The 12819-nt window shown below is 46.0% G+C and overlaps 1 protein-coding gene across 1 annotated transcript in view; it reads left to right on the top strand.

Annotated features, from left to right (window-relative positions):
* Nucleotides 1-12819, top strand: part of LOC106818439 (tubulin-specific chaperone D-like) — a gene marked incomplete at its 3' end in the record, with an annotated part of 36752 nt that overhangs the window by 5891 nt on the left and 18042 nt on the right. The window contains exons 4-6 of the mRNA XM_014823149.1: nt 440-570; nt 1048-1108; nt 12049-12218. Coding sequence (XP_014678635.1) covers nt 440-570; nt 1048-1108; nt 12049-12218 — 362 coding nt within the window. The remainder of the gene's footprint in view (nt 1-439; nt 571-1047; nt 1109-12048; nt 12219-12819) is intronic.

Genomic DNA, 12819 nt, shown 5'->3' on the forward strand with positions numbered 1-12819 from the left:
TGTGTATTCAATGCAGAATGTGTGTGTTTAATGCATGTGTGTATTCAATGCATAATGTGTGTATTCAATGCAGAATGTGTGTGTTTAATGCATGTGTGTATTCAATGCATAATGTGTGTATTCAATGCAGAATGTGTGTATTCAATGCAGAATGTGTGTATTAAATTGAGAATATGTGCATTCAATGCAAAATATGTGTATTCAATGCAGAATATGTGTATTCAGTGCAGAATATGTGTGTTCAATGCAGAATATGTGTATTCAATGCAGAATATGGGCATTCAATGCAAAATATGTGTATGCAATGCAGAATGTGTGTATTCAATGCAGAATATGTATATATGTAATTCGTGGCAGCGAGATGCATTCTCATTAATTACATGCCATGCATATATGCCCTAACGATGTGTCGTTAACAGCACTGTCTGTCGGTCGGTAGGTATAAGAGAGGCAATCGGACTCTGGTGCAAAACCTTCAGAAGCAGCAGGTTGAGAGTGACTCAACTCTGCACATTGAAAATCCAGAGGAAGAGGACTACGATATCCCCGATGAAATCGAAACTGTGATAGGTACAATGATTGTAGAGCATACGCTCTAGACTCAATAGGTCTGTGTTGTTTTGTAGTATGTCAGAATTTCGATTTAATTCATATTCCGTTAAAACTTTAGCGGTTATTAATATATGTTTATATACAGGGAGTATGTGAGTGAGTTACAAACAGATTTCGAAAATTCGTTCATATTCATTGTCAGACCTCAGTTCAGACAAGTATGTCATGGTTTAATTTCACAGTCAAATAAATTAATATATATGACATTGCTCATACATCCAGGGGTTTATAGATCGGTTACTTTATACGTCAGGAGACTAAGGGAATATAAGCCAATAAGAATAATATCATTCTTATATTTTTTCCCTCGTATATATGTATACCAGGAACGTACAAAAACTCATTGTTTTCATTCACTCGTAAAGTAAATACATAATAATGTGTGAATTTGCAAAAAAAGTGCTAAAAACTGAAGCTTGTGTGTTTATGTTTCAGAGTTATTGCTGACCGGACTTAGAGATAAGGACACCATCGTGCGATGGTCGGCAGCCAAAGGGTACGTCGACAGCGGAATCAAACCCCACGACGTGCACACACAAACGCACGTTGTATGCTAAAACATTCACACACAAACGCACGTTGTATGCTAAAACATGCACACACAAACGCACGTTGTATGCTAAAACATGCACACACAAACGCACGTTGTATGCTAAAACATCCACACACATAAACGATGTATGCAGTAGAGCAGTGCTTCTTAAACTATTTCAGTGTCATTCTCCCTCGAGTCTTTATCACAAAATTTCATTTACCCCAAAATAATTTCATTCACCCTTGAGTGAACCATTCACCAGTTCAAGAAGCACTGCACTAGAGTAACGATCAAAACACATAAACCGGCACTAGAATAATAACAGTGTACATAACAATATAAAACCATCATACAATAACATCACAATATAACAATATCATCATATAATAATTTAGGAACACAACAATGTAACAATATAACAAGAAAATGATAAATTGCTATCAGTGGTACATAAAAGATCGAGCCCCCTTTCGTACACTTCTGGTATCGTTACACGTATATATTACTCGTGCGTTACTTAATTAGCTGTTCATGTGTTACTTAGCTGTTCATGTGTTACCTAGCTGTTCATGTTTTACTTAGCTGTCCATGTGTTACTTAGCTGTTCATGTGTTACTTAGCTGTTCATGTGTTACATAGCTGTTCATGTGTTACATGCTGTTCATTGTTTTTACCTATGGCTGTTCATGGTGTTACTGTAGCTGTTTCATTGTGTTACATAGCTGGTTCATTGTTACATAGCTGTCCTCGTGTACCTAGCTGTTCATAGTGTTACTTATGGGCTGTTCATGGTGTTACATTAGCTGTTCATGGTGTTACATAGGCTGTTATGGTGTTACATAGCTGGTTCATGTGTTAGCATAGCTGTTCATGGTGTTAATAGCTGTTCATGTATTACATAGCTGTTCATGTGTTACTGCTGTTCATGTGTTACATAGCTGTTCATTGTGTATCATACTGTTAATGTATTACATAGGCTGTTCATGTGTTGCATAGCTGTTCATGTGTTACTAGCTGTCACATAGTGTTACTAGCTGTTCATAAGTGTACTTAGCGTGTTCATCGTGTTAGCAGTAGCTGTTCATGGTGTTTACAGTAGCTGTTCATAGTGTTACATAGCTTTCATGTTTACCTATGCTTCAAGGTGTTTAAGGTTGTACGCGTGACAGGGCGTCTGCCCCCGGGAGCGTAGTCGACGAATGTCCTCGGCTGCGTACTGGAACTGTTCAGCATTGTCGAGACGGACTGCGGCGTGGCACGGCGGCTGCCTCGGCACTCGCTGAGCTCGAGCGCCGCGGCCCTGCTGCTCCGTACACGGCTGGACTCCGCTGAAGGGTAGGGGGGCGCGGCTGCGGCGGGTGCAGGGGGGACTAGCTGAAGGTAGGGGGCGCTGTGGGCGGTGCAGGGCGACTAGCTGAAGGTAGGGGCGCTGGCAGCAGTGCGAGCGGGAGTATAATGATTGAGGTTTCTGTAGGCTATGCGTGTTGCCAACTGTTGAATCTAGGCAGAAGGTATGTACGAAAATGAATGCAAATTGAGAGGCGCAAAAACGTAGGAGAAATAGGAGCAAATTACAGAATCATATGGTTTCCTTGTTAATATGTGAAGACGCAGGAAATGAGATCTGGAATCAGGGCAGTGATTGAACTAAGATTCAAACTTGGGTAAAGGTTAGGTCGAGAATTGGGTCAAAATAGTGACTTGTGGCTGTGTGTAAGCTAAAACAAGTTAAAAATATATCACACCAGAAGCTGAGAGAACTATTAAAAGGATGATTTACGTCACCTGTAAATACTAAAAAAAAAAAGTAATTTCCACTTTTTTACAAAATATAAGTAATCTGGTTCACTTTTTATAGGTTAAATTGCTGCATTATAACTTGTTTATTTACTATAATTGTTGATGTGAACATACACATCGTGACTCATAATAGCCCATAGTCAAGCCAATTAAATTGTCAGGAAACTAATATCGAAATCATCCTGGTCTTTGTGGATTTTTAACATAAGTTGAGAAACGAATCTATCAGGTAAGAATTTGACGATACGTTTTAGTCCCGTTAGTTCTTACTTTTCATGTAAAAAAAATGGCAAGAAAATTTGTGTCGTAAGACAATTTAACAAAGGCATATCTTCAACCTGACTTGTCCTCTATTCCGCTGTACTTCCTCGTACATCTTCGGCATTGCCGCGAATCGACCGCTCGGGGCATGCCAGTCAATGGGTAATCCCAACAGGTGGCGCTGATGGTTTTCAGGTTTCTCTGTCGTTGGCACAAAGCTTAGTTAAAGGTCACCCCGGTTGGACGGATTACATGAAGGTGTTTTTTGCCTGCATAGCGGTTTTTGACGCAGTACATTACAGTCTGCGAGCAGTGGACGTTTTGCTTTCCCTCTCTGAAAGAAAGCATTAATCCCAGTTACAAAGAATGAAAGAAGACTGAAATCTCCACGTCGTCTTCTGTAGTCGTTTGTAGGCACTACGCTATCAAGGTTTTCTGATGTGATTATTTATGAGTTTCGTTTACATATTGGAGTATATACATACCGAAAATGAATGAAACGTTCCGTCTAGCAGTGATCACTCACTCTCTTTCCTCCCCGCCGTCGTCTGTGGTGCGCAGATCGTATCCATGGTAAGCCGCAGCACATCACTAGCACGGATGCTGCCGCTGCACGGCTTCCAGAATGACGCAGTGGCAGCTCTGACCGTAGTGGTTCCTGCAACGTTGCAACGCTTGTTAACGGCTGCTGTTGGTGACGGCGCCCCGCCTGGAAAGAGCGAAACCGCGTTGGCGCAATCAGGTGGCGACTGAGATTGAGCAGAACATGAAGCGTTACCGCAGTAAGCCTCACACACAGTAGCTACCCCGAGCGCTTCTCACGAAGGCAGCATCAGGTAGGGGGCGCCGCTGATGGCGCGCGTGAACTCACGAGCAGCACACATGGTAGGGGGCGGCCAGCGCATGGCGCGCGTAACTCCACAGAGCAGCCAGCAGTAGGGGCACCGCGATGTGCGCCGGTAAACTTAGCAAGCAGCGGCAGGTGGGCTCTGCAACCATCACCGCAGTCATATAAAAGACGAGCGATGATCAAGTTAGTGGGCGCCACTTCCGTCGAGACAGGCTCGAGCAGGTCGAGACAGCTGGCGGCGAGAGACCGCAGCATCCGTCGTCATGGTCGTCAGTCGTTTGCCGGGCGTGGCCAGCGCGACGTGCGTCGCCAGTCATCTGCGTCCGCAGTCACGGGATGACAGCGGGGGCCGGGGCGGTGACAGGCGGCGCCACTGCCAGCACTCGCCTCGTAGAGGTAGCCGAATAGGATGCTGACGGCGAGGATGCCGGCCGTTTCGTCAGGGCGAACGCCGCAACGAGCGCAGCCTGCGGAGCGAGAACGACGCTCAGTCGAGGACAGCGGTCGTTACGGTTACGAGGCAGGGAACGAGGATTTGTGGGGGGCAGGCACTGTTTGCCGTGGTTACAATGAGGCTAGGTCGTCATGGTTGTCACCTCTGCTACAACACGGACACTATGTGTGTTCTCTAGAGTGGTGAGACAAAGAACTGTTGGCTTACATGCATGTATGGGTCAAATCCTAAAACGGCCCGGGGCGCCGATGCGGCATATTTTAAGGCTCGGGCCTGACATTCAAATACTAAATCAACCCGACGGGCCCGCGTAGAAATCCTAGTGCACAATTGTCTGATTGCTCGTATGGTGCAGGCCAGCCACACAGTTAAAAAAGAGTCCGAGAGTGAGGACACCAGGCGAGGGGCAGTGATAATTCTGACAGCTTCATTAGTAGCACTGAATATGTTTGCTTTGTATACTGGTGAATAAGGCCGATTGTAAAAAATTCAAATATCAGTCTTTATTTCTTTTTAAATTCTGCGGTATCTGCGGAATGATCGGGCCTGGTAATTTGCCGGTCGCCCTGTAAAATCCCTTATACCTACAGCCCGAATGGCCCTGTAAATTTTCAAATTAATTTGCTACCCCTGTGCCAATAGTAGTCAAAGTGCGTACCTGTGAGGGAGGGGGTTGTCGGGCGGCGGCTGACAAGGCAACTGCCCGCAGCCAGCTGCAGCGGCGGACAGCGAGCCGCCACCGCCACCCGCGCGCTGGCAGAGCGTGCGGGCGAGCCGAGCGCGGGCAGAGCGCAAGACGCCGGCCGAGGAAACAGCCCTGCGTCAGGAACTGTCGGTCGAGGCGGGATTGGAATGCACAGGCCAGCCCGAGAACACCGAGCCAACGATGCAACCTGTAAAGCTCCAAGCCGTGAGATGTAGGCGGATGAACCTTCAAGACGTGGGTGAACAGGTTAGCGGAATGAAACCTTTAGATGTGAGTGGGACAGTGTATGGCTGGATGAAGCCTTCAAGACGTGAATGGAACATGTAGGGCGGATGAACTTCAAGACGTGGTGAGATCATGTAGCCGATGAACCTGCAAGACGTGATGGAAGCATGTAGCGGAGAGACCTTTAAGAATGTGGTGAACATTGTAGCGGATGAACCTTCAAGACGTGGTGGAACATGATAGCGGTATGAAAAGCTTCAAGACGTGATGGAACATGTTAAAGTGGATGAACCTTTAAGAATGTGGTGGAACATGTAGCGGATGAAGCCGTTCAAGACGTGGTGGAACAATGTAGCGGATGAACGCTTCAAGACGTGATGGAACATGTAGTGGATGACCTTAAGACGTGTGGACATTAGCCGGATAACCTTAAGACGTGAGGAACATGTCCGGATGAACCTCAAGACGTGGTGGAACGATGTAGCGGATGAACCTCAGACGTGATGAACATGTAGGCGATGAACCTGTAAGACGTGATGGAACATGTAGCGGATGAACCTTCAAGATTGTGAGTGAACATGTAGCAGATGAACCTTCAAGACGTGGTGGAACCATTGTAGCAGATGAACCTCAAGACGTGTTGGAACATGTAGCGGATGAACGCTTGTAAGACTGGGTGAACATGATAGCGGATGAACCTTCAAGACGTGATGAACCATGTAGCGATGAACCCTATGTAAGACGTGGTGTAAACATGTAGGGCGGATGAACCTGTAAGATGATGGTACATTATCGGATGAAAGCCTTCAAGACGTGATGAACATGTAGGCGGATGAACGCTGTCAAGACGTGGTGGAAGCATGTAGCGGATGAAGCCGTTCAAGACGTGTGGAACATCGTATGGATGAACCTGTAAGACGTGTGAACATGTACGATAACCTTCAAGGACGTGATGGAACATGTAGCGGATGAACCTTAAGACGTGGTGCGAACATGTCGGCGGATAAATCCTTCAAAAGACCTGTGGATAGCATGTAGCGGATGAAACGCTGTAAGACGTGATGGAACATGTGAGCGATGAACGCTTCAAGAGCGTGGTGGAACATGTAGGGCGGATGAAACCTCAAATGACGTGTGGAACATGTACGCGGATGAACCTGTAAGGACGTGATGGAACATGTAGCTGATTGAACCTCAAGACGTGGTGGAAGATGTGCGATGAAACCTTCAAGACGTGGTGGAAGCATGTACGGATGAACCATTCAAGACGGGTGGGAAACATGTAGGGCGAGAACCTCAAGACGTGGTGGAATGCATGTAGCGGTATGAACCGTAACGACGTGATGAAATGTAGCGGATGAACCTTCAAGACGTGGTGAAAAATGTCAGCGGCAATGAACCTTTAAGACGTGGTGGAACATGTAGCGGATGAAGCCTTAAGACGTGGTGGAACATGTAGCGGAGAACCTTCAAGACGTGATAGAACATGTAGCGGATGAACCTTCACCAAGATCGTGGTGAACATGATAGCGATGAAGCCTTTCACGAGCCCACGTGGTGAACATGTAGCGGATGAACCTGTAAAGACGTGGCGTGAACATGTAGCCGGATGAACTTTAAAGACGTGAATGGAACATGTAAGCGGATGAACCTGTAAGACATGATGAACATGTAGCGGATGAACCTTCAGACGTGGTGGAACATGTAGCGGATGAACGCGGTAAGACGTGGTGGAACATGTAGCGGATGAACCTGTCAAGGACCGTGGTGGTAAGATAAAAACATGGTAGCGGATGAAACCTTCAAGACGTGGTGGAACATGTCGGATGGAACCTGTAAGACGCTGGTGGAACATGTAAGCGGATGAACCTGTAAAGGACTGTGAACATGTAGCGGATGAACCTTTAAGACGTGGTGGAACATGTAGCGGATGAACTTCAAGACGTGGTGGAAACAATGTAGGCGGATGAAGCCTTACAAATTACGTGGTGGAACATGTAGGCGGGATCGAACGCTGTAAGACGTGACTGGATACATGTAGCGGATGACCTTCAAGACGTGTGGAACATGTAGCGGATGAACCTTCAAGACGTTGGTGAAACATGTACGGCGGATGAACCTTTAAGGACTTGTGGAGTGGAACATGTAAGCGGATGAACCTTCAAGACTGTGAACATGTAGGCGATGAACCTGTAAGAATGATGGAACTATGTAGCGGATTGAACCTGTAAGATGACGGGTGGGAAGCATGTAGCGGATGAACCTTCAAGACGTGGTGGAAGCATTTAGTGATGAACCGTGTAAGACGTGGTGAAAGCAGTAGGCGGATGAACCTGTAAGACGTGGTGGTACATGTAGCCGGATGAACTTCTAGACCGTTGTGGAACATGTAGCGGATGACCGCTTTAAGGACGTGGTGGAACATGTAGGGGATGAACCTCAGACGTGTGGAGACAGTAGCGATGAACCTGTAAGACGTGTGGAACATGTAGCGGATGAAACTTCAATGGACGTGAATGGAACATGTAGCGAATAAAACTTTCAAGACGTATGGAAGATGTAGTGGTGAGACCTTCAAGACGTTGGTGGAACATAATAACTCATTAAATAAGTTCATTCGGGTTGGTCAGATAATAGAGCTATCTGGTTAATTTTACTCAACCGTGGTTTGATGTCAACGTCAGCAGTACGTGATGGAGATGATATCGGTTAGCCAAGCGTCGTATTAGTCGATGCGTTTACTGGTTGCAGCGTCATCTTACCACTACAGAATTTGGTCGCGCCATTTCGTGGCTTTCGTTGTGAATGAGATTATGACTAGTGACATCCTTGTCAGTTCTAACTCTGACTTTTTCTCGTTTGCTGGTTGCCTTTTGGGATGATCGTGCAAGCACATGTTATCTTAATAGTGACTTGAAAAACTAGGTTCCCAGATGCAACCCTCTCGTATTATCGTATCAGGAGTAAATAGAAACAAAATATATTATTAATTATTCCTGATCATATCAATAACTAATGTTGCTATGATGCTAATAGCTTTATCAGTATATGCAAATGAATATTATACATATCAGAAGTGAAGATAATAGGGAATCAATCCCTATTTTCTATGTCTCGATATATATGAGTTATATATATATAGTACTATAATGTATATATAAATATAAATCAATGATCAATGATAATGATATATAATAGCATATATAATATACAAATATATAATATAAATCAATGTCTGTTGTTATAATATGGCTTCGTTGACTGCAGCAGTAATCAGCCTGCAGGGGTGCCTTATTAGAACCATCGCGAATAGCTACGAATATCGTAAGTACAAATTATTGCGACACTTCACTTCAAAAGTTCTGACATTTCGCAATGTTGTAGCTGAGAGTGATGCATCTTACCATTGCAGCAGCAGAACGAGAACTCTCATCCACATCCTCATCGGGATGCTAATGACTCCACAGCTTCCTTGTGACTCTCCTTCCGTGTGCGCGACCGCCTGTTCCTAGCAAACGTTAAGCAGTGTGCGCAGGCGTTGTTGTAAACGTAGTAATGCATGACCATGTAATAATTATTAACAATTATAATGGGTCTTCGATGTTTCCATGGTAACGCATGGCCATGAAATAATTGGTCTTCGATGTTTCCATGGTAACGCATGGCCATGAAATAATTGTTCTTCGATGTTTCCATGGTAACGCATGGCCATGAAATAATTGGTCTTCGATGTTTCCATGGTAACGCATGGCCATGAAATAATTGGTCTTCGATGTTTCCATGGTAACTATGGTAGCATATAACTATGTAATAATTGGTCTTCAATGTAATCAGGGTAAAATATGAGCAGGTGATAATTTGTTTTTGGCATAATTACCACGGTAACGCGTAACCGTAAAGTCGGTAGTCCTTTCTCGACATTTACCTCGTTGTCAAGGTCGATCACAATGTCCTTGGAGCATGTTCTATTGTTTTGTGGTGGCGTTGATTTGAGGTCAGCCTCGCAAGTGTTTCGTGCTGTCTCCGTGTGCAGCAGCTGAGTTGACTCAGGCAGAAAGCTGTGTAGAAGTTGGTGGAAAGGCTAATAACGACAGTTGGTAGGCTTCAAAGCATTCCATTCACTTAGCTCTCCTCCCTACCCCTCTCTCTCATCCTCTCCTCATCTCTCGCTCGCTCTCTGTCTCTCTCTCTCTCTCTCTCTCGTCCTCTTTGTCTGTCTCTCTCTCTCTCTCTCTCATCCTCTCCCCATCTCTCGCTCTCTTTCTCTCTCTCTTTCTCTCTCTCTCTCTCTCTCTCTCTCTGTATTTGTCTCTTTCTCTCTCGTCCTCTCTGTCTGTCCCTCTCTCTCTCTATCGATCACTCTGTCTCTGTTTCCGTCTCTCTCGTACTGTCAATTCAGACAGTTACACCGACCATCTCCTTATTTTTAATGCAAGGAACAACAGCAACAATCGGACAGTTATAGCCACAGATCATAACTAGACAGAGGGCACTCACGGAGAGTGCATACCTCCGCCAGCATGTAACATGTATGTGTTACGAGCTGGCTCGCTGCGCTGGCTGGCTGGCTCGCTGCGCTGGCTGGCTGGCTCGCTGGTTGATGCGCTAATATCGATCGCGCGAACACACTAACACACGAACACACGAGACCGATCACATAACCTCCTCCAACTCCGTTGGGCGGCGGTAACAACGCGCTGCACTCACAAGTATATCATTCCCGGAACGACGATGCTCCAGACTGATATCGCAAGCTGTAGATGGCGCCACGTGTGCAGCAGCGGGGCGAGCGGCTGCATCAGGCAGTTAGCAAGGCAGATGGACGCGAGACAGGCAAGCATCGTTGTCCGCTGCCGCGCAACATTTGCCACTGCTGAAACACAGCGCAGACACAGTCAATAACCCCGGCGCAATAAACAACCTGAGCGCAATCAGCAGTCCAAGCACTGTCGATGACCCCAGCGATGTCAATGACCCCAGTGCAATAAACAACCCGAGTGCAATGTCAACAATGTCAGTGCAGTCAAAAACCCCACCACAATCAACAACCCCAGCAATGTCAACAATGCCAGCGATGTCAACAACCGCAGCAATGTCAACAATGCCAGTGCAATCAACAACCCCAGCGCAATCAACAATGTCAATGTCAATGACCATTGCGCAATCAATGAGCTCAGTGCAATTCACGACTTCAACAGTATCTATGATCCCACTGCAATGAGAAACCCCAGGAGAATGAATGAATGACTGGAATGCCCCTGTGTACAACTCCGCCATGACGATGCGGCATGGCGGCTTGACTCACCGTAAACAAAAGAGCAGTTGAGTGCCACGCCGGCGCCGAATCCGACGAGGCTACGCAGGGCGAGGAAGGCAGCGTAGGCGGGCGCGACTGCGGCGGCGCTTCCTGCAATGGCCACCAGGGTGACGGAGGCGAGCAGGTCTGATCTGCGGGTCTGCCTGCGACCAACAATGACAGACAAGCATGAGTCAGTGAAGCCTCACGATGTATTGTTGGCTGCAATGTATTGTTGCATTGTATGTTTGTGTTTGTATGTTTGTGTTTGTATGTTGTTGTTTGTGTTGTTGTTTGTATGTTTTGTTTTATTTGTTGTATTGTTGTTTGTTGTTGTTGTTGTTGTTGTTGTTGTTGTTGTTGTTGGTGGTGTTGTGTATGTGTTGTTGGTGGCGGTAACCATGACTACCCGCCATGCGCATGTGCGAGCTTTTCCGCGTTCATTTTGTTCGTTTAGTAATTTACCATTATTTCGTAGGGGAGATGGTATTTGTTAGAAACTCTTGTTTTTTGTTGTTTATTAAACAAGTTCGAAAAGGCGTGGTTGTGGTCGTGATGGTGCACGTGGCAGGTGTGCGTAAGTGCACGCATTCTGTGCGCGTTCGTGCACGCGTGCATGTGCGTGCATCTGAGTGTCCGTGCGTGACGTGGAGTGCATTCATGTCTGTGCATGCGTGCGTTGTCTAAAGCCTAGCGCAGACCTGCGACTTTTTCACGCAACTCAACAGCGATGCTAGAATCGCTTTAAAAATTGCTGTGAAATCGCTACGTCTGCGGGAACATGCAATTGCAACTCGTAGCGATTCTGGTCCCTTGCGACGAATTGCAAGAAATCGAACTGTTTTGATTTTGAGCGACTCGTCGCTCCCAATTGCTCTAGAGTTGCTTCGAAATCGCATGTGTGCGCACACGCGGTGATACATTGACCGATCACTTGCGGTTGCAGGTTGCAGCAACGAGCAACCAAAAATCACAGGTCTGCGCTAGGTTTAACGTAACCAGTTTGATCAGCACCATTACTTACCTGTTGCATACTGCCACACATCCGAGTAGATATCCGATGAGAAAGACTTTCTCTGCCATCCACTTTAGCCACTCCCTCTCACATACCAGCTCCCACTGCCGGAAACAATCGCATATCAGATCTTATTACCCGAAACAATCACATAATTACTTAGCTGTCCATGTGTTACTTAGCTGTTCATGTGTTACATAGCTGTTCATGTGTTACATAGCTGTTCATGTGTTACATAGCTGTTCATGTGTTACATAGCTGTTCATGTGTTACATAGCTGTTCATGTGTTGCAGGGTTGGTCGTGTGACGGGGCGTCTGCCGCGGGAGCTAGCGGACGACGTCCTCGGCTGCGTACTGGAGTTGTTCAGCATTGTCGAGACGGACTCGGCGTGGCACGGCGGCTGCCTCGCACTCGCTGAGCTCGGACGTCGCGGCCTGCTGCTGCCGACGCGACTCGCTGAAGGTAGGGGGCGCTGCGGCGGGTGCAGGGGGGACTAGCTGAAGGTAGGGGGCGCTGTGGCGGGTGCAGGGGGGACTAGCTGAAGGTAGGGGGCGCTGGCAGGCAGTGAGAGCGGTGGCAGGTATATGATTGAGGTTTCTGTTAGGCTATTGCTGTTGCCAACTGTTGAATCTAGCAGAAGGTATGTGACGAAAATGAAATGCAAATTGAAGCGCAAAAACGTAGAGAAATAGGAGCAAATTAAAATCATTGGTTTCCGTTGTTATGATGTGAAGACGCAGAAATAGATCTGAATCAGGCAGTGGATTGAACTAAATTCAAACTGGGTAAAGGTAGGTCGAAATTTGGTCAAAAGTGACTGTGCTTTGTAAGCAAAACAAGTAAAAATATATCACCAGAAACTGAGAGAACCTATTAAAGTGATTACGTCACAGTAAATAGTAAAAAAAAAATAATCCACTTTTTTACAAAATATAAGTAATTCTGTTCACTTTTTATGGTTAAATTGCTGCATTATACTTCTTATTTTACTATATTGTTTGATGTGAACATACACTCGTGACTCATACATAGCCCATAGCAAGCAATTAATGTCAGGAACACT

Source organism: Priapulus caudatus, unplaced genomic scaffold, assembly GCF_000485595.1.
Source record: "Priapulus caudatus unplaced genomic scaffold, Priapulus_caudatus-5.0.1 Scaffold2244, whole genome shotgun sequence".
Taxonomy (NCBI): Eukaryota; Metazoa; Priapulida; class Priapulimorpha; order Priapulimorphida; family Priapulidae; genus Priapulus; species Priapulus caudatus.